Source organism: Daphnia magna, linkage group LG1 (genome assembly GCF_020631705.1).
Source record: "Daphnia magna isolate NIES linkage group LG1, ASM2063170v1.1, whole genome shotgun sequence".
NCBI lineage: Eukaryota > Metazoa > Arthropoda > Branchiopoda > Diplostraca > Daphniidae > Daphnia > Daphnia magna.
Window position 1 is genome coordinate 12,976,868 of NC_059182.1, and position 22,071 is coordinate 12,998,938.

The 22,071-nt window shown below is 39.5% G+C and overlaps 10 protein-coding genes across 17 annotated transcripts; 5 read left to right on the top strand and 5 right to left on the bottom strand.

The window, feature by feature from the left end:
• Positions 1-286: 286 nt before the first annotated feature.
• On the bottom strand, positions 287-3,414 carry LOC116932388 (caprin homolog). Its single transcript, XM_032940187.2, is given in 8 exon segments — positions 287-1,239; positions 1,301-1,827; positions 1,886-2,016; positions 2,074-2,148; positions 2,150-2,305; positions 2,379-2,534; positions 2,596-2,838; positions 3,119-3,414. Coding segments are annotated over 8 exon segments (1,854 nt in total). The 5' UTR covers positions 3,248-3,414; the 3' UTR covers positions 287-802.
• Positions 3,415-3,598: 184 nt separating this feature from the next.
• LOC116932537 (UPF0547 protein C16orf87 homolog) lies at positions 3,599-4,540 on the bottom strand. Of its 2 annotated transcripts, none has more exons than XM_032940303.2 (3): positions 4,345-4,540; positions 3,995-4,231; positions 3,599-3,938 (listed from the first exon to the last, which is right to left on the bottom strand). In XM_032940303.2, exons 1-3 carry the CDS (start codon positions 4,402-4,404, stop codon positions 3,672-3,674), a joined length of 564 nt encoding a protein of 187 aa, XP_032796194.1. In that variant the 5' UTR covers positions 4,405-4,540; the 3' UTR covers positions 3,599-3,671. The 2 variants fall into 2 exon arrangements, with proteins under 2 accessions (XP_032796194.1, XP_045024708.1); XM_045168773.1 differs by having other exon boundaries at positions 4,294-4,434.
• Positions 4,541-4,679: 139 nt separating this feature from the next.
• On the top strand, positions 4,680-6,066 carry LOC116932500. Of its 3 annotated transcripts, none has more exons than XM_032940267.2 (2): positions 4,680-5,119; positions 5,186-6,066. In XM_032940267.2, exons 1-2 carry the CDS (start codon positions 5,029-5,031, stop codon positions 5,836-5,838), a joined length of 744 nt encoding a protein of 247 aa, XP_032796158.1. In that variant the 5' UTR covers positions 4,680-5,028; the 3' UTR covers positions 5,839-6,066. The 3 variants fall into 3 exon arrangements, with proteins under 3 accessions (XP_032796158.1, XP_045024687.1, XP_032796155.1); XM_045168752.1 differs by having other exon boundaries at positions 4,680-5,115; positions 5,200-6,066; XM_032940264.2 differs by having other exon boundaries at positions 4,680-6,066.
• LOC116932454 (presenilins-associated rhomboid-like protein, mitochondrial) lies at positions 5,976-7,728 on the bottom strand. Of its 4 annotated transcripts, none has more exons than XM_032940247.2 (9): positions 7,594-7,728; positions 7,399-7,532; positions 7,210-7,322; positions 6,986-7,148; positions 6,823-6,918; positions 6,589-6,713; positions 6,417-6,518; positions 6,235-6,332; positions 5,976-6,171 (listed from the first exon to the last, which is right to left on the bottom strand). In XM_032940247.2, the coding sequence occupies exons 3-9, from the start codon at positions 7,279-7,281 to the stop codon at positions 6,072-6,074; spliced, it is 756 nt and encodes a 251-aa protein (XP_032796138.1). In that variant the 5' UTR covers positions 7,282-7,322; positions 7,399-7,532; positions 7,594-7,728; the 3' UTR covers positions 5,976-6,071. The 4 variants fall into 4 exon arrangements, with proteins under 4 accessions (XP_032796138.1, XP_032796133.1, XP_032796130.1 ...); XM_032940242.2 differs by having other exon boundaries at positions 7,210-7,329; positions 7,594-7,727; XM_032940239.2 differs by having other exon boundaries at positions 7,210-7,329; positions 7,590-7,714.
• Positions 7,729-7,922: 194 nt separating this feature from the next.
• On the top strand, positions 7,923-9,003 carry LOC116932529 (ubiquitin-conjugating enzyme E2-22 kDa). Its single transcript, XM_032940293.2, has 4 exons — positions 7,923-8,085; positions 8,158-8,385; positions 8,451-8,622; positions 8,701-9,003. The coding sequence occupies exons 1-4, from the start codon at positions 8,023-8,025 to the stop codon at positions 8,835-8,837; spliced, it is 600 nt and encodes a 199-aa protein (XP_032796184.1). The 5' UTR covers positions 7,923-8,022; the 3' UTR covers positions 8,838-9,003.
• A 1,579-nt stretch (positions 9,004-10,582) lies between these two features.
• On the top strand, positions 10,583-11,336 carry LOC116932565. Its single transcript, XM_045168788.1, has 3 exons — positions 10,583-10,734; positions 10,800-10,851; positions 10,920-11,336. Exon 3 carries the CDS (start codon positions 10,929-10,931, stop codon positions 11,322-11,324), a length of 396 nt encoding a protein of 131 aa, XP_045024723.1. The 5' UTR covers positions 10,583-10,734; positions 10,800-10,851; positions 10,920-10,928; the 3' UTR covers positions 11,325-11,336.
• Positions 11,337-12,656: 1,320 nt separating this feature from the next.
• LOC116932400 lies at positions 12,657-14,943 on the top strand. Of its 2 annotated transcripts, none has more exons than XM_045168675.1 (6): positions 12,657-12,832; positions 12,978-13,810; positions 13,879-13,978; positions 14,052-14,224; positions 14,299-14,520; positions 14,580-14,943. In XM_045168675.1, coding segments are annotated over exons 1-6 (1,662 nt in total). In that variant the 5' UTR covers positions 12,657-12,831; the 3' UTR covers positions 14,913-14,943. The 2 variants fall into 2 exon arrangements, with proteins under 2 accessions (XP_045024610.1, XP_045024613.1); XM_045168678.1 differs by having other exon boundaries at positions 12,660-12,832; positions 14,299-14,517.
• Positions 14,932-17,507, bottom strand: LOC116932513 (SIN3-HDAC complex-associated factor). Its single transcript, XM_032940275.2, has 5 exons — positions 17,346-17,507; positions 16,544-16,799; positions 16,116-16,269; positions 15,794-16,050; positions 14,932-15,718 (listed from the first exon to the last, which is right to left on the bottom strand). The coding sequence occupies exons 2-5, from the start codon at positions 16,615-16,617 to the stop codon at positions 15,406-15,408; spliced, it is 798 nt and encodes a 265-aa protein (XP_032796166.1). The 5' UTR covers positions 16,618-16,799; positions 17,346-17,507; the 3' UTR covers positions 14,932-15,405.
• Positions 17,508-18,222: 715 nt separating this feature from the next.
• Positions 18,223-19,534, bottom strand: LOC116932521 (ras-related protein Rab-21). The gene is made up of 5 exons (XM_032940281.2): positions 19,288-19,534; positions 19,147-19,216; positions 18,988-19,085; positions 18,799-18,917; positions 18,223-18,731 (listed from the first exon to the last, which is right to left on the bottom strand). Exons 1-5 carry the CDS (start codon positions 19,426-19,428, stop codon positions 18,518-18,520), a joined length of 642 nt encoding a protein of 213 aa, XP_032796172.1. The 5' UTR covers positions 19,429-19,534; the 3' UTR covers positions 18,223-18,517.
• Positions 19,535-19,637: 103 nt separating this feature from the next.
• On the top strand, positions 19,638-21,305 carry LOC116932443 (GDP-fucose transporter 1). The gene is made up of 5 exons (XM_032940229.2): positions 19,638-19,948; positions 20,014-20,221; positions 20,284-20,422; positions 20,486-20,572; positions 20,640-21,305. Exons 1-5 carry the CDS (start codon positions 19,815-19,817, stop codon positions 21,134-21,136), a joined length of 1,065 nt encoding a protein of 354 aa, XP_032796120.1. The 5' UTR covers positions 19,638-19,814; the 3' UTR covers positions 21,137-21,305.
• The last annotated feature ends 766 nt before the right edge of the window (positions 21,306-22,071 follow it).

Sequence of the window (22,071 nt, forward strand, 5' to 3'; positions counted from 1 at the left end):
CATTGGAAGGTTAAATGTAGATCTCAGAGTGGGGGAAAACCGGTAATCTTATTTGTGCTTTCAATGAAGTAATGTATTCGCAATTTGGCACGGCTAGCTTATTGACTCTAGAGGACGTTCCTCGAAGTAGAAAAATCCTCTGGACGAAGAACTTGAGTCAACATTCTTCTTTCTTCAAACGAAATGGAAAGTAAATCCACAGCATTTACCCCTCCCCTTTTTTCAAGATAAGTCGATCCGTATTTTTTTAGAACCTTGATTATAAGATAGAAATAGTCAATGAGGATTTCACGTCATCTTGAATGTGTATTATCTTCATACGGCCAACTTCCCGGTTGTGTTATTTATTCATCACCGCTTTGGTGGTGACTAATACAGCAGCAGCAAGGACGCAAAAAGATTAAATTCTTGGCTAATGTGCAACACGACACATGTTTCAGAATCAAAAAAAAAAAAAAAAAAACGGGAAAACAGGACACGTGAAGATCGACGGAAAAAAGAGTAAACAAAAGATTTAGAAAGCTCTCGCGCCGTAAAAATAGTAGGTTTTCACGCGTGCGGAATTATTTGTTCAAGACGTACGAAATGGATGTTTCTTTTCACTCGTGGCCAAGAACAAAAGAAATTATGACGATTGGCAAGAATAAGAAGAAGTAAGATTTGAAAATGATGGCGATTGCCCGTTTCACTGTCAAGATGGCGGAGTAGACGTATTTGTTTAAAAAAAGAAAAAAGCCGGCATTTGAACTTCTATTTCAAAACAAAATGGGATGATTCTGGTTTGACAGCATTTCCCTCTTCTTTACTCTTTAGAAAAAGATGCGTTTCTGCCGTCGTAACTGCCACCGCCTCGAGAGGATCCTCTCGAAGCACCTCGGGGTTGACCACCACGGTAGCCACCGCTGTTTCCTCGTGGCATATACGAGTTGCCTCCTCTGTCACCGCCAGACGATCGGTAAGAACCCTGGTAGTTACGCTCGCCATTGTTGCCTTGATAGCGACCCCCACCATTGTTGCTTTGGTAGGAGCGTTCACCGCCCTGATAAGAGCCGCGTTCCATTCCGTTACGATCACCACCATTACCCTGATGACGATCATTGTTTTGGTAGCTTCTCTCGCCATTTCCTTGGCGATCATTGTATCCACCTCTGGAGTTGTTGTAATAGCCGGATGTTCCACCACGTGATCCCCCTCTTGGTCCACCGTTCCCACGTCCACGATAGCCTCCGCGACGTCCATCTACTCAATAGAGACGGACAATTAGCTATTTCATGAAAATACAATAAATAAAGCCAGTTACCTTGGTCATTGGAACGGTAACTGGAATTAGTCCAAGTATTGGATTCGTTACGACTCTGGTCTTGTTGGAAAACCGGGATTTCTTCTTGAGGCTCTTCAGCCCACGTCGAACTTGTTGTCGCCCGATTGTCTTGGCTTTCAACCTGAGTGGTAAGAGCAGTTGGACTTTCATGGATAACAGGTTCGCCAGGGAGATCATTCGAAGGTTGTTCCGGTTGCTGATGGATTTGCTGGGGAGGTGGTTGTTGTTGGTGCTGCGTGGAAGTCGGCAGCTGCATAGACGGTGGACCAGGCACAAGAGGTGCAGCATGGGCAGCGTACATTGAAGCAGCATAGTGAGGATACGCCAGATGTGGCATCTGAGAATGTGGCATCTGAGAGTGGACCATTACTACCGCGGAGTCCATTGACGCAAGGGAAACAGGAACATGTGGAGCGGTTTGTAGAGGCATGGGAACAGACGCAGGAATTGTCGGTAAAACAGGTTTAGCGTCGATCATTGATTCTTGGATGAAATTGAAATCCGTACTAAAAAGAGACGAAAAGATTAAAGCCAATTCTTTGACCAAAAGCTGAAGTTGGTTACTCTATATCAACGGGGAAATACGCCGCGGCTTGTGGGACAATCTGTGGCTGAATGGGCAATGGAACTTGCGGCTCAATATACTCCATTCCAGGTTCAACGTAGGTTGTCTCATCAGGGATGTTCTGGTAAACCTGTGGTAAACATGCCCCGTCAGGTAACATACAACGAAATATACCGAGAAAATTTACCGGCTCCATGTGGGTGGTTTGGAACGCTTCTGTTCGTTCTATAATCGGTTCTACCACTTCAGGTTCTAGGGGCTCATGGCTCAACTTCTGGTGGGGCCTTCCAATCAAAGTAGCCATTGTTGATAATACTGAAGATGAGGTCCTTTATCTCACGATAGGTGCTACCTGCTACTTCTTTGTTCCTACCCTCCATTAGGTGTTGAAAATGAACAGCTGAACTAAGGACTGCATCCTACAAAAGAGAGTGTAAATGAACACTTGCTTTAACTCAGATGGTCTTTTAAAAATATTTTGGGAGGACATACATTGAATGTCTTTGGAAGATTTTGACGGTCAATGGACACTAGGCTGTAGAAAGTATCGAGTTTTTGGAGATCAGAATCAGTGAGTTGAGGTGAACCATGCATTCCATTCAAAAAATCTTCACGAGCAGCAGGTGAACACAAGCAACTGAAAACTTCCTATGATTAAAAGTGGCAATTAGGAATTGCATCACAAAATGAGATAAGGATGAAATCAGACTTGGATGATAAAAAGCTCTTTAAAGCGCGCCAATTCATGCTGCTGCTTTTCAAAGATTTCTTTCTTCTTCCTTTTCTTTTCTTCTTTGCTAGTTTCAATTCCTATTTTCTCGAAAGCTGTCAGGAACTCCTTGGTCAATTCCAGGTTGGCAACCACTTCCTCATAGCGATCAGCAGCACGCTGTTGTTCGTCAGACAAACCCTTTCCTCTAGCCAACTCTTCCCGATACCCATCAAGCTTAATCTGTAGAGAGAGAAGAAATTAATTTACTTTACAAATAAGAAAAATTCCAGCTTAAGGTGTAGCATCTATAGCTGCTTTACTAATTTTGTATAATCGGGCTAACGATTTTGCAAGGAGATACGGCGAGATGTAGAACAAAAACTATTTGACATTAACTGAAATACAGATAGCCATATTGAAACATATAAAGCCGGCGTGACGACCGCGTGTTGCCCAGAACTGCCTTCTCTGGTTTTTCTCAGAACAAAAAAATTATAAATAAATTATACTGTAATATTACCTTGCGTTTTTCTAAGTTTCTGCATTTCTTCTCGATAACAACAGTGGCTGATTTGAACGATTCAGGAAGGTCTAAGACCGAAATTTTCTCCGTTTTTACGGCTGTATTGTTAGCGGCGATCGACGGCATGGCGCTTCCACTTCGGTTTCAGTCGAAATATCTCTGCTGCTTCTCTATTCTGTGCCTATTCTATTCCCTACCAACGCACGAGGGCAGTTACTCCTCTTTCAGCTGGCAGTGGTTCCACTGGATCCACTCGATAGGGTTATGCAACCTCCAAGCGAACTTCAGCGATCGAGGGAGTGGAGTGGCCGAATCAGAGCTAAGAGGGATTCATTTGTTGCCAAAGCTGGGTAAACTCTAACAGTCTAACTCCTCCCATTTCGTTCTGATTGCATTATATATCGATTTTCCTCGAATTGCAATACGAAATTTGCTTCCATTGATAATTCATGACTCAAAAATAAGCAAGAAGCAAACTTGTTAGAAAATATCAAAATTTATTATTTATTTAAATGGTCCAAACTTTCAGTCATTTTATTTGAAAATGGAATCAGAAGATAGGGTTGACTGCAACAAGTTTACGGTTAATTTCACAAAGATTAATGCCCAGACATAACTGTTTATGGGCAGGAAGAATGGGGCCTGCTTCATCATCTTCTATTTTTTTTTCATCTATCAGTTCTCCTGCAAGATTTCTCTTTCTCTTACGCCTTCCTCTTCCTTTCTTGTTTCCAGTTGCCTGGTCAGATTCATCCCCTAAAAGGTCATCCCTATCTTCGCTGACACTTGCTGCTAGTCGTTGTCTAGAAGATTTTGGCTAAACAAAATTTTTTGTTAAAACCTGTACAATTGAAATTTACTGAAAAATAGCACCTTTCTTTGTTTGTCATATTCTGAAGCATTATAGAAGTCTGGTTTATCTCTTTTAACCCTTTCTGTCCGTCTAATCCCAGGCTGAAATCTTGATGAAGTTGTAGGATCAGGTGGTGGAGGTGGGCTGACTCTAGTTGTACGATCTGCTTCCTCTTTCATTTTAGACACCAATGCAGAAGATCTCCTAGCCACAAAAAATATATGACCACAGGGACAGTTCTTACAGGCCACTGCTACCTACAAACCAAACATCACAATAAGTAGAATTCACCAAGTTTTTTATTAATTTATTGCTTTACAACATATTGAAAACAACACATTTTTTATTCTTGAGTTAAGTCACATATTACATGTTTGGAACAAGAAGGACAACTCTTGGTTATGGCTTTACTGTTTCCCTTTGGAGCCATGACCCTCTGCTAACTTAAAACACTAACACTGTTTAACTGAAACAGCCACCCTAGCTGATGGTAGAAACGGCCGACGAACAAGGGCAAGGTCTAAAAAATTACACAGCGGATTGTCAAACTCAAACAAGACGATATTAGTCTGCTAGATGGATCATATGCGTAGTGCCAGAATTGCCCAATAGGCGCAGGTTTGGGAAGGATAAAATTAGAAGCCGCGGATCGGGGGTGGAAATTTGCTCTTATAAGGGCATTGATTTAGATTTTTTGTTATCAAAGGACTCCTGCGGTAACATAGCAATTAGTCTTTCATTACACGCCTGTTTTATCCCGTAAACTTAACCAAAGACTCTTTATTTTTCGTTTTTTTAAAGCAGATGGAATTCCTCGTTCTACGTGAGAAAAATGAAGATATTTCTTTTTGCTTAGATCCCGTGCGGAATGCGAACTCGACATTTCTATGTAAGGTTACACATAGACGTTCTAATTATAGACTGTTTTTTTCGTATTGTGTGTGGACTGGACCCATTTGGGCATTGCATTGCTAAGCCATCCTCCGAGGAAGACGCATCTCCTATATTTCTCTAACGTATCCTTTGGTTTCCTGTGCGGAAGCAGCATAACACAATGGCTAACATTTCGAGAGCGCGAAGTCGAAAGCGGGCCAAAGGGGAAATCTGCCACTTGCTTTCTCCAATAGATTCAGCCACATCGGTAGGTGAGCAGCCATTGAATTTGTGCGTTCGAGACAAATCTTTACCAGTGTTACTGACTGACGGAGCAGTTTCCGAGGAGCAGGTAATCCGAAATTCTACCATCCGACGCCGGAAGAAACGTTCTGCAATCTTTCTTCCCCCAGAGAAGCTTGCCGATAACGATGTCTGTATCTGTAAATTCAAATTTGTTGCTGGGCAGACGCCAAGATTACAGGAAAAGAAGATCCTTTCCCTTGATTCTGGCGGAAACTTCCGTTTTTTCCCCGAATTACAACACCAGCAAAATCAAGAAAAACAACAACTGCAGCAGCAAGAACAACGTAAACAATCAGTCATTGCATCAGTCACCGTCCAGCAGCAGCACAACCAACAAGTCAAACCGATCCCCGCTCTACTTCCGATTAAGAATATTCATCCAAATTGGTGCCCGCCACATTCACTTACTACAAAAAATTCGCCTAGAAATCTTGCAGTGACACTGCCTTCGTCTTTACTAGACACCAATCACGGTAGCGGAAGTAGGAGGCTCTCACGACGCCAAAAGATGGAGCAGACCTTTGGTGAAAAAGGCTTTCTAATCCAGACCCAGCACGTCCCAGCTACAGAAGGATCCGCGTTCTGCAAGTTCCGTCAGCTGAAAAAATTCACGCGTTACTTATACCGATCTTGGCGACATTACCTGCCAGATGAAAATCCCTCAGCTAATTCTCCTACTGAATAGGGGTGAGCAATGAAGGTGAAATGCGGTCAGCAGGCAGGCCCATGTGCATACTACAAGTTGATACAGCATATGTGAATCACTTTTTCTTACGTTCAAGTCATATCACTGCCACGTCACAAAACTATGTGCTTCATTCATTTAGCGAACGCTTTTGGATCCGTGTAATGTTACGGTTTAATATTTGTTTTTGTTTTTGTTTCCGGAAAAATAGACACAGGGTGATATATATGTCTTTATTTGTCTGGTCTGGTTCCTGTTCGGAATTCGTGCCATACTTGCAAAAAGTGCACTCTACGACCCCATATCTCTTTTTGCCCCCAATAACTCCAAAACCTAAAAAAAAAAAAAAAATTATAACAACGTAAGGTACAGTAATGGACAACACAAGTTACGCACAGTCCAAAGAGGGCACCACCCAAATGAGCTGCATGATCAAATAGCTTCCAACGCATTACCAAACCTATTGCATCGAAAGAAAGTAGCGCCTTCAGACCCTAGTATTATCGATTATTTTGAATTAAAATTAATATAGAAGAAAAATCATCTGAAACATAAAAATTCAATGAAATAAAACTCACTGAATCGGCAGTGAACGTGAAACCAGGAACAAATGCCACTTGGAGTAAAGCGTTGGGGTGTTGGGAACAAAAATAAGCAAGAACACCCATAACAGCTCCAGACTTGAAAAAAATTGCAAAGATCCAGCTTTAAAATTTGAGGGAAAAAAAAATTAAATAACTTGTAATTTACTGCTCCAAGGGAAAGGCCAGGCATGCGCAAAGCTGTTTTAAAGATGTGGCTGGCCAACGAAGAGACAACCCCAGCAGATAGGTAGAAACCTAAAAATTGTTCTTTGCCCATCGAATGTGCGGTCGCTGATCACAATGAAAAAAAAAAAAATAATAATAATGAAAAAAAAAAATTAAGTAAAAAAGAATTGAAGAATGTGATTGATAGATTGCACGACTTTAAGAGGAACCTTACCATTCATAAAAGACTGAAGAACATACATGTTGGCTCCAAAATGTAGAAAGGAGTAATGGGAAAATGTTGAAAATACCATTGGCCAGCAAACAGCTCCTTCACAATAAAGCTTAGGTTAACAGAGATAGAAACCCATAGCAAATATTTTCAACTTCTAATTTACTTGCAAATGGGTTAGAGCAAAAATATAATGTCATGAAGTTCTTCAATGAAGGAAGTCTCCAAGCCAACAGAACTGTTGCATTTGCCAGCAAGATACCATAAAATAACTTCTGTTCTTCAGTCTGTTTATTCCACCAATGGTTCATATGATTTCTTAATTCACCCTGTATTAGGAGCAATCCATGAGACCATGGGTAACAAGATTCTCTGTTAGGTATTTGTTACATGTTTCAGATTTTGCTGTCTTTGGATCCACCCAGTAGCTTTTTGTCTGAACTGTAATGCTTTCTTTCTCATATTTTCATATTCCCAAATGGCAGCCAAGGACAAGCATGACCCTGTAAACTTGATAATGAACAACATATCTAACAATTGATAGAAAAAACTGCAGGAAAACAGGACTGAAAACCGTACCCCAGCTGTGAAAAAAATCGGTCCTATCAGATGTCCATTGCCTTCTGGTAATATGTTAGGTTCGGCAGGTGTGAGTTCCACCCTTCGGCTCGGTTGTAATCTTGAAGAGCCCCCTCGACCAGTCCACTTACCACCTGTAAAAAAAATCTGGCGTAGATTGCTCGATTTTGCTGGAAAAATAGGTCGATTACTGACTAAAATCTGAAATCTTTGCAGAGATTGCATTTCAAAGCTTTAAATAGGTAATATCTTTCCTATCTCATTCCTAAACACTAAAAGAAAAGAAAAACAAGCAGACGAAAGTGGCAGATCTAAGCTGGGGTAAAAATTTTAATTTGTAACGATTTCAGCGCTCTAAGGGTAGAATAAAAAAGAAAATTTCTTACATTATAGAACAAATAAAATAAAATAATTTACTAAATTTATGTCGAATGTGTTCTCTTGAATTAAAAAAATTGTTTCTTAATTTTTTTGTCGTAATGATTTCCCGTTATGATAATTCGCACCAGGTGGCGTGGGGGAACGTATACAGAAGAAAAACTATCGGGACGTAACGAAAGGAAAAAAACCATCTCCTGGATTGCAAATTACTACAAAAGGCGATTAGCTGAGTAAATCTACGTCATGGCAAACATTGCTGTGCAACGTATAAAAAGGGAGCTGAAAGAAGTTCTAAATAGCGATGAGGTAACGCAATATCGTAACAAAATTCTAATCCCTTGATCCTTACCAACGTCATTACGCATTCGTTGTCTATAGGTCGCACGGTGTTCCATCCATGTCGAACTAGTCGGCGAAAGCTTTGCTGAGCTGAAAGGTGAAATTGCCGGCCCGCCTGATACCCCGTATGAAGGTGCAAGATTTCAACTAGAAATCAAGATTCCTGAAACCTATCCTTTTAACCCTCCCAAAGTTCGGTTTGTTACCAAAATTTGGCACCCAAATGTTTCTTCAGTAACTGGAGCTATCTGTCTGGATATTCTGAAAGTAAAGCCATTGATAAGCAACAGGTTAAACATCATGCATAACTAATATATCTCATTTGCCAATAGCACCAATGGGCTGCTGCCATGACACTAAGGACTGTGCTTCTGTCGCTGCAAGCATTACTTGCCTCACCAGAACCTGATGACCCTCAAGATGCAGTTGTAGCCCGACAATGCAAAGATAAACCACAAATCTTTCAGTTAACTGCTCAACATTGGGCCAATGCATATGCAGGAGGTGAGTTTCAAAAATCTCTGAAAGGATAATGAATTTCTAACATTATATTACTCAATAAAACTTTGGTTGTCTGGTAAGGTCCTTCGATCAACACAGATTACGAGAACAAAATACGACGATTAAAGGATCTTGGTGTAACGGAAATGAACGCACGAGCATCACTCTCATCTTGTGACTGGGATCTAGAGCGCGCAACTGAGCAGATATTTAGTTAGTGATTTGTATCTTTTTAAGCCTTTTTATATGTAAGCAAAATTTATTGCCTACAGTTTTTCTTGAGTGAATGGCTAAGGTGTTTGAGCAATTTATGAAATTCTTTGCGTTCTATCATGGTCTTGATTGTCATATCTTTAGATCGAATATAAATTGAATTAAAAACAAGTAGATATGTTTTTATTCTCTTTTTTTTCTGAATCACACAAATTCAAGATTATGCTATTTAAAAAAATTATTTAAAAATAATGAATCCTCTTCTTCGTTTGCAATTTCTGCATAAATTTGCTAAATTTTTATCCCCTCTCCAAAGTTTTCGCCCTTATTACGGCCCTTGCAGGTGGGGAACATAGCAACAGCATGGCAACCTTTTGAAAAGTAAATTTTTGAAATTCAAACAATGAAATAAGATTATTTGTGATACCCCATTTCAAAGTATTGATCCATTCTTTGGATTGTTTGCTTTGAATTATATTTAAAATTTCTTCTCCGCCGACTGTAAATGGAGCAAAACAGTAGCTGATCCGTTGGAAATAGGAAATGGTGCCATAAGAGACAAATGAAATTTCTTTTGATGCGATGTTGTTTTTGTTGCAGTCCACAAGCAATCGGATCTACATTTAAAAAGCAAGATGTAGTTACAAATGTAAAAAAAATGTATATTTTACAAAAATTACCAGATTCTTTGCTTTAACGGAGAGTGAAGAAAATCGGAAAAACACAAAAGTGCGATGATCAAGTCCCAGCCGGTGAACGGTGTTGGGGCGAGCAACGATGTTAGACATTGGCTGAAATGTTTGACCATCCACTTTTTTGTCAACTGATGACAATTTAGAATTTACACTTATTTAAATAAAAAACACACCGTTGCTTAGTTCAATCCTTTTCTATAAATTAAAAAAAATATTTGATAAATATAAAAACATCGCATTTGATATAACTGAGAAAACGAAAAATAAACAATAAACGTAAACAATAAAAATTAACACAAAATCATGGAAGTTGATGGATGGAGTTTGAGTGGAGCAGAAAGGTGGCGTATGCAATTTGATTCACATTAGTTAATGGAAACGGATCCGTTGATAACAACTCAAAGTATCGGTTTTGAGCGACAAACGTAAACGTATCTGTATCCAATGACGGATGAACCCTGGGATGAGTCTATCGCCTTAACCACTCGACCACCTCGTTGATTTGATACCATTTATTCAATATCCAAATCGGGAGTCCGGAAATAGAATGGCACGCTAACATAATAAATAATTCATTATAGGGCAATATTTGTAGTTTTAGTAACTAGCCGCTCGAAGAGGTTTTTAAAGATTTGACTGTGCGTTAAAATCATTTTGTTTTTCCTTTTTATTTTACCAGAATTGACCGCGTATGTCAGTTCACGCTTTCATTGCTTGCTTGAGGCAGTGTTTTGGATCTTTCTGAAAAGATCCGATCAGATCAGATAAGATCAGATACTTTTGATATCTTTTTCAGTATCTTGATCAACCAGGAAAAAACGTATTAAAAAGTATCTTTGATCTTCGGCACTAGAAAATATAGATCAATAACGGGAAAAGATCAGATCCACGGAGCGCCACCACGGATAGAATTTATTGAAATCTGGTAATGCCGGTATCCGTGACTACGGAGTCGGCTGCTATTGTAGCAAATTAATGTGCCGCGTAAAAACGTTTCTGTGATCCGCCATCCGTCTACTAGTAATTTCTATTCTGTGATCTTGGGTAATTTCTATTTGATTTTCGTCTATAACTTTCATAACTGTTCATTAAGGTGGTTGCCTAATGCTCATGTTTTACTAATCTGTTGGTTTCAGGATTTGTTGGGCATTCGCAGCCTAATTGTTCAAGTGTCCTGTCTAGAAAACGCATTTGTCTGTTCAAACAGGTATTTTTCGCTCTGTAGTATGCTTATTATTTTTTTTTGCTACATCTATTCCTCTTTTCATCCAGGAACTTCATTTCATTTCTGCATTTATCACTGTTTAAGTTACATCTGGTGTCGGTATGTATTTGTTTATCCCCTTGGTTGTATCGTATTGCGACTTGTGAGTAATATACAATATTTTCTAGGATATTAACATGGTTGGTGGCAGAGGACGTGCAAGCGGCAAGTCACAAAGAGGAAGACAGTTAGTCTCAAGAAGAAGTGAAGCTGGTTTTGCAACGGAGTCCTATCAGGCCATACCAGCTAATCCAGCTCCTGTCCTTCAGCGAATTGTTGATGAGTTGCCAGAGGATCCACACCAGCAAAAAGTACTAAATGAAGAAGCCGAAGTTGAAGAAATGGAAGGTTTAAATCAAACAGCTGACAATCGTGAGGAAGAAGAGGATCGCCATCCACCTGTAAAGGAGCAGGCTCCTCCCGTAGAGCCCATTGCTTTAATCACCGTCCAGTCTTGGAAGGTGGCATGGCAGCATAAATTTCAGTACAGCCTCAGACATTTTGTCGGCTTAGCGAAACCGAATAAAATCTGATTTATTTTGCAATTTAATGTTTTTGAAATGCAATTCACGCTACTTGAAGAAGTGATTGCATCGTGAATCTTAAAACCATATGTGACAACAAATACATATATTTTTTTCAAAATTTTTTTCTTTTTTTTATCACAAAAAAAGTATCTTATGTAATCTTATCTCATCTTCAGGGTAAAAAAAAAATATGAAAAAAAGAACTTGATCGGTATTTTTTGTAGATAGTATCTTTTATCTTTTTTTTTCAGCATTTATTTCGACTATCTGATCTGATCTTTAGGTTTGTAGTTGACCACCTATCGGTATCTGATCTTCAGCCCCCCCCCCCAAAAAAAAGATCCGAAACACTGCTTGAGCATGGACTACTCTAATAAAGGACGGGACTCTTTCCCTATCTCGCCTTGTTAAAGGGTGTCGTTGTGGGTAGGGCTCGGCCCCGATCACATTCTAATCGGGGACACCGCTAAGCTTCCCCGATTAAAATGAATCGGGGAAGTTCGGTGCGGGGATTTCTTTTTTTCGGTGCGGGACGGTGCTATAATCGGTGATGCACCGATAGCACCGCTTCAGCCAAAGGGGGTTAGTCTTACCAGTGACCTTGAGTTCTGATAGGCTAACGAGAATCACGTGACAAGGGTCACATTTTGTTCTTGTTGGCCGCAGGGCAGCTGCCAATTTAGATCACTATTCATTGATAATCGGGGAAGGCACCGATCACCGATATCCCCGCACCGAGCACCGAAATCGCTTCCCCGATTAAGATTATCCCCGCACCGGATCGACTAAAAAGCTCCCCGATTGGCGCGGGGCCGAGCTCTAGTTGTGGGCTATTTTCATGAAAAAATAAAAAATACACTATTAAATGCAGCTTTAAAAGGCGATTGTAACCATCTAATTTTTTCTTTATAAAACGTACCATTTAAGAAGATATTGCGATTTTAATTTTGGTAGGAGGGGGAATTGGGCGGGCCGCCGCTGCCATCTATCAACCAAAAATCACAAGTTCTTGCTGATTGACAAGTTGTCAATCTCTGTTGACAATTTCGAGTTCAGTTGTCAATGACAACTGAACTCGAAATTGTCGGGTGCCATCTATCAACTAAAATCGCATGATCTTGCTGATTGACAACTGAACTTGAAATTGTAGAAAGAAAACAAGCAAGGAGTTAGGATTTTTGGCTCCCAGATGGCACCGGCGGATCGCCCAATTTCCCGATTTTCTGATACACAATAATTAATATCTCTTTAAGGGTTAATTTTCAATATAGGGACATTTGGTAAGACAATAATTATTTTTTAAAACTGAATTTAATAAAAAATAAATTACATGGGTGGAATAGGAAATTTCGAAGAGTCCCGTCCTTTAGTTAGAGTAGTCCATGGCTTTAGCGACAAGTAGTTTGACTCTTGTAGTTATCTTCTGCTAAAAATGGCGCGGGAATGACGTTTGTTAGCATTTGTTTGTTTTCTGGAGTTCCCAAATTTTTCATAGGATTAAAGTGATTATTAAAGGGGGGCGGATGGGTGAGTTGGATAAGGCGTCACTTGGTGATGCCTTGGGATCCGAGTTACCTGGTGGTATCACACGACTTCCCTACACTCCCTACGTTTTAAATGTGTACTTCACACCCTTTCCTGTAAATCCTGGTGTTTATGTGAAATTCAATTATTGCAATGGACAGCGCCCCAATCATTTATTTGATTCTAACCTGATGTCATCACTAGGTTGTACTTTCTCGGATAATTCTTACGTCCCTATTTCAAAAAGTTCAAGAAATAAGAATTTGAGTGAAAAAGACAAAAACAACATACAACCAACTCTTCTTGAATCTTTGTGTAAAGCATTCCAAACCAACAAGTCTAGCCTAAATTCTCCCTTTCATAAATTAAATCAGAATGAGTTTGTGAAGATTAGAAACTCTGTTATATTCTACAAATCTTGCATACCAGATGCCAAGTTTGTTGAATGGTGTATAGAAAGTGGAGAACACTCTACATCAACCACACATCAGTCTGAGGCAACTACACAAAAATTAGTGTGCCATTTTCTATCAAAGAAACACAAAGTGGTGGGGAAGTTGGTGATCAACAATGTGGAAAGGAAACTTGTGATGCCAAGAATAGTAATTGATGGGAATTGTAATCTTCAGTTGTTGAAGAACATGGGACAGTTAACTGATGCAACGGTTAAGGACATGTACATGGTCCCAACTAATCATACAAAGTTAAGTGACATTCACATCACAGCCAGCAGGTTGCAGATTTTTGGTGTGGTTACAGCTGTGAATAAACTCCCAACCAAAACAACATCATCATGGCATTCCCTAATTTGCATATCAGATCCTTCGCTGATTACTGTTACTTGTGGTGATCAAAATGATAAAACCCATTTGGCTCCTGCTGAATTTAAAATGTCCCTGTTTATGAATATGCTGGAAGATCATCCGGAATTTCATCGCGGTGACGTTGCTCGATTTACTAACGTTAAGGTATTGTAAAATATTTGGCAAAGTGCTCGTAAGTAAAAAACAGTTAATTTGTTTCATTGTTGCCACAGATTGAATCTTACAAAAATCGATGTGATGGACGAGTATTCAATAAATCAGATATCACCGTGTATTGCCATCCTGATAGTAAAGCACCAGTTATTCGTGAAAGTAATCTCTCACTTCATTATTCAAGCATTGTATGAAAATCACTTTGTGTTACACACAACATGTAACAATCCAGGTTTTGAGGAAAGAGCTGCTGTCGTGCGTGTTCTAAGTCACTGGTGGACCTTGAATCATCGATTCTTCGATTATCTAACGCCAAATCCAATTTATCACCTCCCTTCAAGATATCCAGGTGTACGAGCCTTTAGAGAACTGTCTGATCAACTCGTATGTGACCTATATTGCCAGGTATCCTTATACTTAAACGGCATAGTTAATTGAACCTTTTAGGTTAACCCAATATTTTTGGTAATTGGTTTTAGGTAGTGAGCATGTCCGAAGATTCATCAGATTTAAATTTTTTATGTGTTCAGGACGGCACTATCTTTACCTTTGAAAAACGCCAACAGTCTACTACGCATGAAGCCGGATCACTCACAGAACAAAGTTTCAAAGAATCGCAAGTCCATAAACTCACTTTTGGGTTTTTAGGACTCGCCATTTTTGAAACCGAATATTGGAAATCTATCAGAAATCAAAGAGTAGTACTAATAAAATATAATCGATCAAACTACCTTCAGCTAACCAGTTGTCATTTGGGAAGATTTTAGTAAACGATTACGTTTTGATGCGTGAAGTGAAAGTCGTCTTTTTGACCGAAGAGACATTGACCAACTTGCGAAATGTTTATGCCTACCGTCATCCATGTGTACTGCTCCGTCCAGCAGCCGATGGAACAAAAAAGATACCAGCTAACCACCACGAAGCGTACAAAATCCGTTCTCGCTTACACCGTCTTCCCGACGAATTGGAAAAGATGGATTGTTGGAAATTCCCACCACCTACGGAAGAAAAAGTACCTGAAGACCATCTTTTAGTTCGTTTGAACCAACCTACTGTTCAAATGAATCTTCTCAAAAGACTGAAACGCTCGTGAAAAAATAAACAAAGACCAATTTGGTACAATACTTGCTCGTTTATTGCAGTAACAAACGTCGTATAAAAAAAAAAACACAACCACGACTATTGATTAATTAAGCTGCACAGAGTACAGTGACGCGCACACAGCTTTTTTTTTGTTTGTTTGTTTGTCTTTTTTGTAAAGTACGTGAGACGCAAAGTGTTAATTATTAAATTTAAACATTTGAACTAATTTGTGTTTGTTCTCTTTGAGGGAGAGAGAGAATAAAAAGACCAACCACACGATACTAGATGAACACTGGGATGGGGTGGTATTTGGGCATTTTGTGTTTTTGTAACGAAATTGAACTATTAAAGCCGAATTCCTTTTTTTCTTTTTGTAAAAGAAGGAATGGCCAGTCAAAGAAATTGGGGTCTATTGTTCATTTTGGGTATAAAAAATTCAGGTTTTTGTTTAGTTTTTTCGCGTCGCGGAAAAGGAGGAAGCGCGCCTAAAATCAAACATTTTACTAAAGGGCGGCCGGCACGGCCATTTTGGAATGGCCGTTTTGGCTCTCAAACGGCTGGTCAAACTCTACCGTTTCTGGCTCTGATTCACCTCCACTAACACACCCCTTGTCTGTGTCCATCTTAAAATGGATTTGCGACGAAGTGGCGACAGGCGATCCACTACTAGAAGGGCTGGCAACTCCGCTAAGCGAAGATGAACTAACGGATTCTTCGCGGCTCGACCGGCGCGCCAAGCACGGTCGGAAATTATTAGTGTCAATGACGATGGCATTCATAGGGCCACGGAAAATGGTTCCACAGCACACTGTCTCCCTGTGTCAAACAATTAAAGGAAAAAGGGAAATCAAATTTCGTTTTTGCACATTAACGTAAATTCCTCCAACGTACCTGTGCCATAGTTGAGGGTCGAGAAAGCTGGGCATTTGATTTTCTAATTTGGTTGTTATCTTACTGCGTGAACGGTTCCAATGTTTTTCTTCTCGTTTTTCTCGGCGTTTCTTGCGAATCACTTTGGAGACTAACTTAATGTCGTCGTCGTCTTCAGCGTCATCAACTCCTGCTTCCTCTTCATCCTCTATTTCGTGCGTTTTTTGCACTATAGATATTTTAGGACGGACTTTGGTATTGGCCCGGGCATCGACTACCTGTATTTTACCAAAGCACAATAAATTATGGACATTTTGCGACTTCATCGTGAGACCAAACTGACATGGCCCCAATGCCGTAACAATCCGGTGGGAAGCTTGCGAAAGCGTTTGACAAGTAAAACGCAAGCGTTGCATATATCACCGGAACGCTCCTCCTCTAGATGAAAACAAGCTTCAAAATAGGGCTGATATTTCCCCGAATCGGTAAACCTCGAACTGAATTTGAAACACGAAAAAACAAATAAACAAAAATTTAAAAACAGACGCCTTTGGAATAGCATTTTGGCCGTTAGAGTGCGCCTCGATCGAATTCGGGTCACGAACCATAACCATCCCCAACGCTTTCCCCCAAGGGGCGGAGCGAAGGGGTGTTTTTATCGATTGCAGCTGGTTCTCCCTTTTAACGGACATATCTCCAATCAATTTGATCGGATCCAGATTACACTGCACAATTGTATCAAAAATTAGCTAAAAAAGTACAAATAATAACCTGCTGGATTTTGCGCGACAAATGCAGCAACCGGTTCCTGAACGGTAGATTTTTGGTTTATGAAAACTGAACATTTTCTTATTTTTCCGATGTCGAAATGAATGGTTGGGTTTCTTATTCGACAAATTGTTGTCGACAGCCTCCGAAGACTCCAGCCTTGTAACGAAATTCCTTCCTAAAAATAAATCCTAAAAGTCGAATAGTTTCGGGTTCGAAACTGCTGGGTTCTGTTGGGCATCTCTCACTTCCGGAACACCTAAAAATTTTGGGGGAAAGGAAAAGTTAGAAAAGTTTTTCGTTTTTTATTTTTTTCTTCCCTTTCCCTCCCAGCACGCGTCAGTAGAGGGGGGAGACATTGTCCCAAAGAAGGGAGGGTAATATACATAATAATGAGATTGAACGTTGGACAAAGTGTTCGCACACAGTAATGCACAACATACGCACAAAGTCCCTCCCCAAAAACTCAAACTTAATGGTTTGAGCGTTTTCGTTTTCATTGAGCCTACTTCCTTGTTTTCACAGTGCATCTCCATCAAACAATTCCTCGAAAAACTGTATCCAGAAAACATGGCACTAAAGCTAAAGTCGACCAATTTTCGGTCGCCATGTTTATTTTGATGCACTCCTGTATTTCATTTAGTAGGGTAGACTTTTTTCGAAGCGTGTCGAATGAACGCCATGTCAACCCTCTCCCATCCTTAATTTTCTTACGAAACCAGCGTACCAAATTCAATAACCTAACCTCAATTTTAAACTTTATGATCGAATAATGTTATTAGTTAAATACGTCTGTGAATCGTACCTGTTAAAGATAAGGTCCCTTAACTTAGTTTGAGAGATGGCACACAACGAGTGAATGCGTGGAAGCTTGTTTGGTGACTGAAGTTACGTGAGTAGGGTTGAACAACCCCTGAGCTGCTGCTGCCAATATACAGCTCTACCCAAGGCCGAAATGGCCTAAAAAGAACCCTACATATGGAGGGAGGGAGAGAAAAAAAAGTAAGAGAGAGAGAGAACGAGAGAGAGAGAGAGAGAGAGAACGTTCTCTGGGTTGTTATAATAGGAAGGGGAAGGAGGGAGGAGCTGCATACCCTCGACGCTATCTCTGGCCGTTCACTGGGGGGAGGAAAGGGAGGTCGCTGGGTGTGCCAGAGAGGCAGCCATTAGGATTATGCCATTCACTGTCGTTTAATTTGAATACAATTAATGACCAATCATCATAACCGAAACGTACATGTGCCAAAGTCTTTACGGCCCTTTCAAATCGCCGCCAATTTTTGTATATTTTGCAAACAAACCGCGAAACGCCGACTGCTAAAACGATGCCATCTAGCGATAGATTTCCGTATGGATAACATGAACAATAAATTTTAGCTCTAGGGCTGAACCTTGCTCGAGCAAACGGGAAGGGGAGAAATCCAAAACAAAAATATAGAGAACACCAAACGAAAATATACACGCACACCACACATTGAGTAGGCTATATTTCTAAAAAGAGAAAACAGCCTAAGACCAGTTTCGCTTCGGTCTTAAGCCCACACGAAACGAAAGGACGATCTGGTCTTCCTGTCCATAATAATGAAGAGCGAAGTGCGGGATGGTTCATTCACCTTTTGGACAACCTTGGCCCTGTGAAACAGGGCAATCTGTTCGGAAAAAAAGTTACTGTGAGCGTTATGTAGAGGGCAAAGTGTTATTTAATCTGTATTTTCAAGTTTCATTTTTAAAAATAATACAACATTCCATCAGATAATTACAAAAGAAAAAATGTATCCCGTCACAGTGTGACTATAACGACATGATTGCTTTTACGCCAACACATGACCCGGATAATGCGATGCCACAGGTTTCCTGACTTAAGTGAACATTTCCGAAGCTAAGTTTCAAAAGCTTTGGGTGAAACGAAGAATAATGATATAAAGAAACAATCATTTAATAATTAGTGGGGTATAAGGAATTCAAATAAAAAGAAAATTAGCCACAACAAGATTTTTTGGCGGCTGGATTATCGTCAACAATAACCACTTCTTGGTTACGATTACTAGTCGGGTTTGTGGAACTGTTGAGTTGATTCTGGCTCTCTGCCACCCTTAAAAGCTGCTGGGTTACGTCCAAGAAAAGTTCTTCAATACCACGATTTGTCTTTGCTGATGTTTGGTAGTGTGTCGCTCCTACCGATTTGGCATACCTTATATAAAATTTTAATTGAAGATATTAGTCTAATAAGCTTACATTGGTATATGACATGTACTTACTCTGATGCTTCATCTGCTGGGACATTTCTTTCCTTGTCCAAATCTGTTTTATTTCCAACAATTGCCAAAATTACTTTATCTCCTAAAATCCTTTTGAGTTCTTTGACCCAATTTTGAACCTTTATAATGTAATGTAATATTAGTGTGTTTTCCTCTTCCATCATAAAAACAAAAGTAATTCCTCTTTACCTTTACAAATGAGTCTTGGTCAGTAATGTCATAAACCAGAATGGCAGCATGAGAATCTCTGTAATAAATGGGGCCCAGTGCATGAAATCTCTCCTGACCTGACAGATAAGTGACACATGTCAATATAGTGTTTATAAGACAAAATTTAACCTTACTTACCAGCAGTGTCCCAAATTGCCAGTGTCACCCGTTGTCCTTCTAGATTTATTTTCTTAGTCAAGAATGAGGCCTGAAGACAGCAGCAACATTTAATTATATTTATATTTTTTTAATAGAATGTCGAAATTGCGTTGCACTTACTTGGATTGTTGAGAAATGTTTCTCGTGAAACTTATCTTCGACGTATCTCAGGACTAGTGATGTTTTACCGACACAACCTTCACCGAGGAGTACAATTTTGAAGTGTAATTGACCAAGGTTTGACCCAAAGTTTCTGGACATGTTTAAAACCTTTCATGAACTTGGATAACAAAAAAGCTAAGAACTTGAAAGGATTTCTCTTCTTAATCACACAAAATTTGAGAAAGTTGTCTGCTGTCATCCAAATCTGGTATCAACGCCATCTCGTAGGGGGAGAGCAATATTGCAACAACCAACAACAGCGCCATCTGCCCAGTATTTCAAAATAATGGTTGGAATTTTGTTAAGCATATGCACAGCATGCACAGATATGTGCCACATGTACAATAACACAACGACAGTCATTCTTTCTCGTGAATTTAAAGTGTGCTGTCATTCTTTAAAATTCCCAAGAAAACCACCGCACCTGGTCATACGCTAAACGACGCTAACGAGAGCTGTACAATATAAGTTGGGTACAATCTCTGATGTATCCACGTCAGCAATACTCGTCTTTACCAATAAGTTCGCCAAATTTAAAGAGAAAAATGGAAAAACTTGGTGCGGAAGAATCTCTTTTGAAAAAGTACCTGAGAATATTTGCAGTCGTTACAGTATACTGGTAATTCTGATATTCATAACAAACCACTTTCCAATTCACTAATTTCATTGTGTTAAAATTTGCAGGGCTGTGTCGATTTCATTAGTTTTTATCAATAAAGCTCTTTTAAGTGGAAGCACCAATGGAACAACAGTGGATGCCCCACTGTTTGTCACTTGGTTTCAATGTGTTGTCACAGTCGCCCTATGTGCCATTCTAGCATTTGGGGCTAAGTTTTTCCCAAACTTTGGAAAATTTCCAGAACTTGGCTTCGATGTACAAGTTATGCTCAAAGTAAATTTTTAAAAACATCATACTAGTCAAGCATGGTATTTAAAAAAAATCTATGAATGCAGGTTCTTCCATTGTCTTTGGTATTTGTCGCCATGATTTCCTTCAACAATTTGTGCTTGAAATATGTTGGTGTGGCATTCTACTATATTGGAAGATCACTAACTACAGTCTTCAACGTTCTCATGACATGGATCTTGTTGGGTGAGCACCATTCCTTCATAAAAATTTTTTCAGAAAATAATGTACTTTGTGACAAACATTTAGGAGAAAAAACATCTTTTAGTGCCCTCATCTGTTGTGCCATCATTGTCGGGGGTTTCTGGCTGGGTGTCGACCAAGAGGGTGTTGCTGGTATGTCATGAATCAATTATAATTTCAGTATCAGATACAAAACCTAATGAATAATACTGATACATAGGATCCCTATCGATATCGGGAACCATTTATGGAGTACTCGCCTCCCTGTTCGTATCGCTCAATTCCATCTATACCAAAAAAGTATTGCCATTCGTCGACCAAAGTATTTGGCTGCTGGGTTATTACAACAACCTGAATGCCTGTCTCCTATTTTTGCCATTGATGTTGCTCAATGGGGAATTGCCGACGTTGATGGCATTCGAGGGCTACAGTAATTTGACCTTTTGGACAATGATGGTCGCGGGGGGTGTTTTCGGTTTTGCCATCGGCTACGTCACTGGTCTGCAAATTCAAGTGACCTCACCCTTAACACACAATATCTCCGGTACGGCAAAGGCTTGTGCTCAGACGGTGCTGGCCACCTATTGGTACAGCGAAGTGAAGCCGTTCCTTTGGTGGATATCCAATTGGGTAGTACTCTTCGGCAGTGCTGCCTACACTCGTGTCCGGCAGCAAGAAATGGAGAAAAATCACAAATCCAAAGTGATTGCTTCATAAAGTTTTAAAAAATGAAAATTATTATTTTCTTGAGCTTATTGTTACATTTCTTTTTTATTATGCTTAACCATTAAATTATCATTTTTCATGTTGACAATTTCTGTCCTGTCCAATCAAAAAAAACGTCAAGATGATGCATTAATAATAATTGATTTTTTTCAACATTCTATATTTGCTTTTATTTGTTTTTTTCTTTATTTCCAGTTTTACATGAGGGTAGAATGACCGTCGAATTAAGTTTTCGTGTGTAGATATGTGTAGAGAGAAGGGGGAGGGGGAAAATTCGAGAGCACAAACGTATCGTAGAAAGATTTTTTTTTTTCAACGGCCGTTGAAAATGAAGACAAGAAATTGATAAAGCTTGACAGAGACACGGAAGAATAAATTTCACTTACACGAAAGCCGCTTATTGGAGGAATTTGGGAGTCAACATGATTAAGTGTTCATTAATTTAAATTAAAATGCAGATTAGAGGGAGGGGAACACAATAAGTGGACAAAATAAAAGTCGGGCAACACAAGTGTTTTTTCTTTCTTTTTTGTTTGAAGGAAAATAAAGTACAAATAAAAATACAGGACAATGGGGGATTTGCCATCGATAGATGGGAGTTATGTTATAAGTAACGGAGGGCGGGGGGAGATTGGCGAGGTAAATACATAGCCTCGACTGCCTTTCATTTGTGAAAGTTTTTTTTTTTTTTATAAATAATTTAAAAATAGGGTTGGGTGGTAAACTGCATTCTGAATTTAAAAGAGCCTCGTTTAATTACCTCCTACAGTTGAATAGAGCGAAGTCTTTCTCCCTTTTACAATCACTATGTTCACACAAGGTTTCATAAGGCCCCGTCTTAAAAAAGGAAAAAAAAATGTAGTGATTCTAAAAAAAAAAAAAAAATCGCGCACGTAAAATAATAACGTTAAAAACATTAAAAGAGG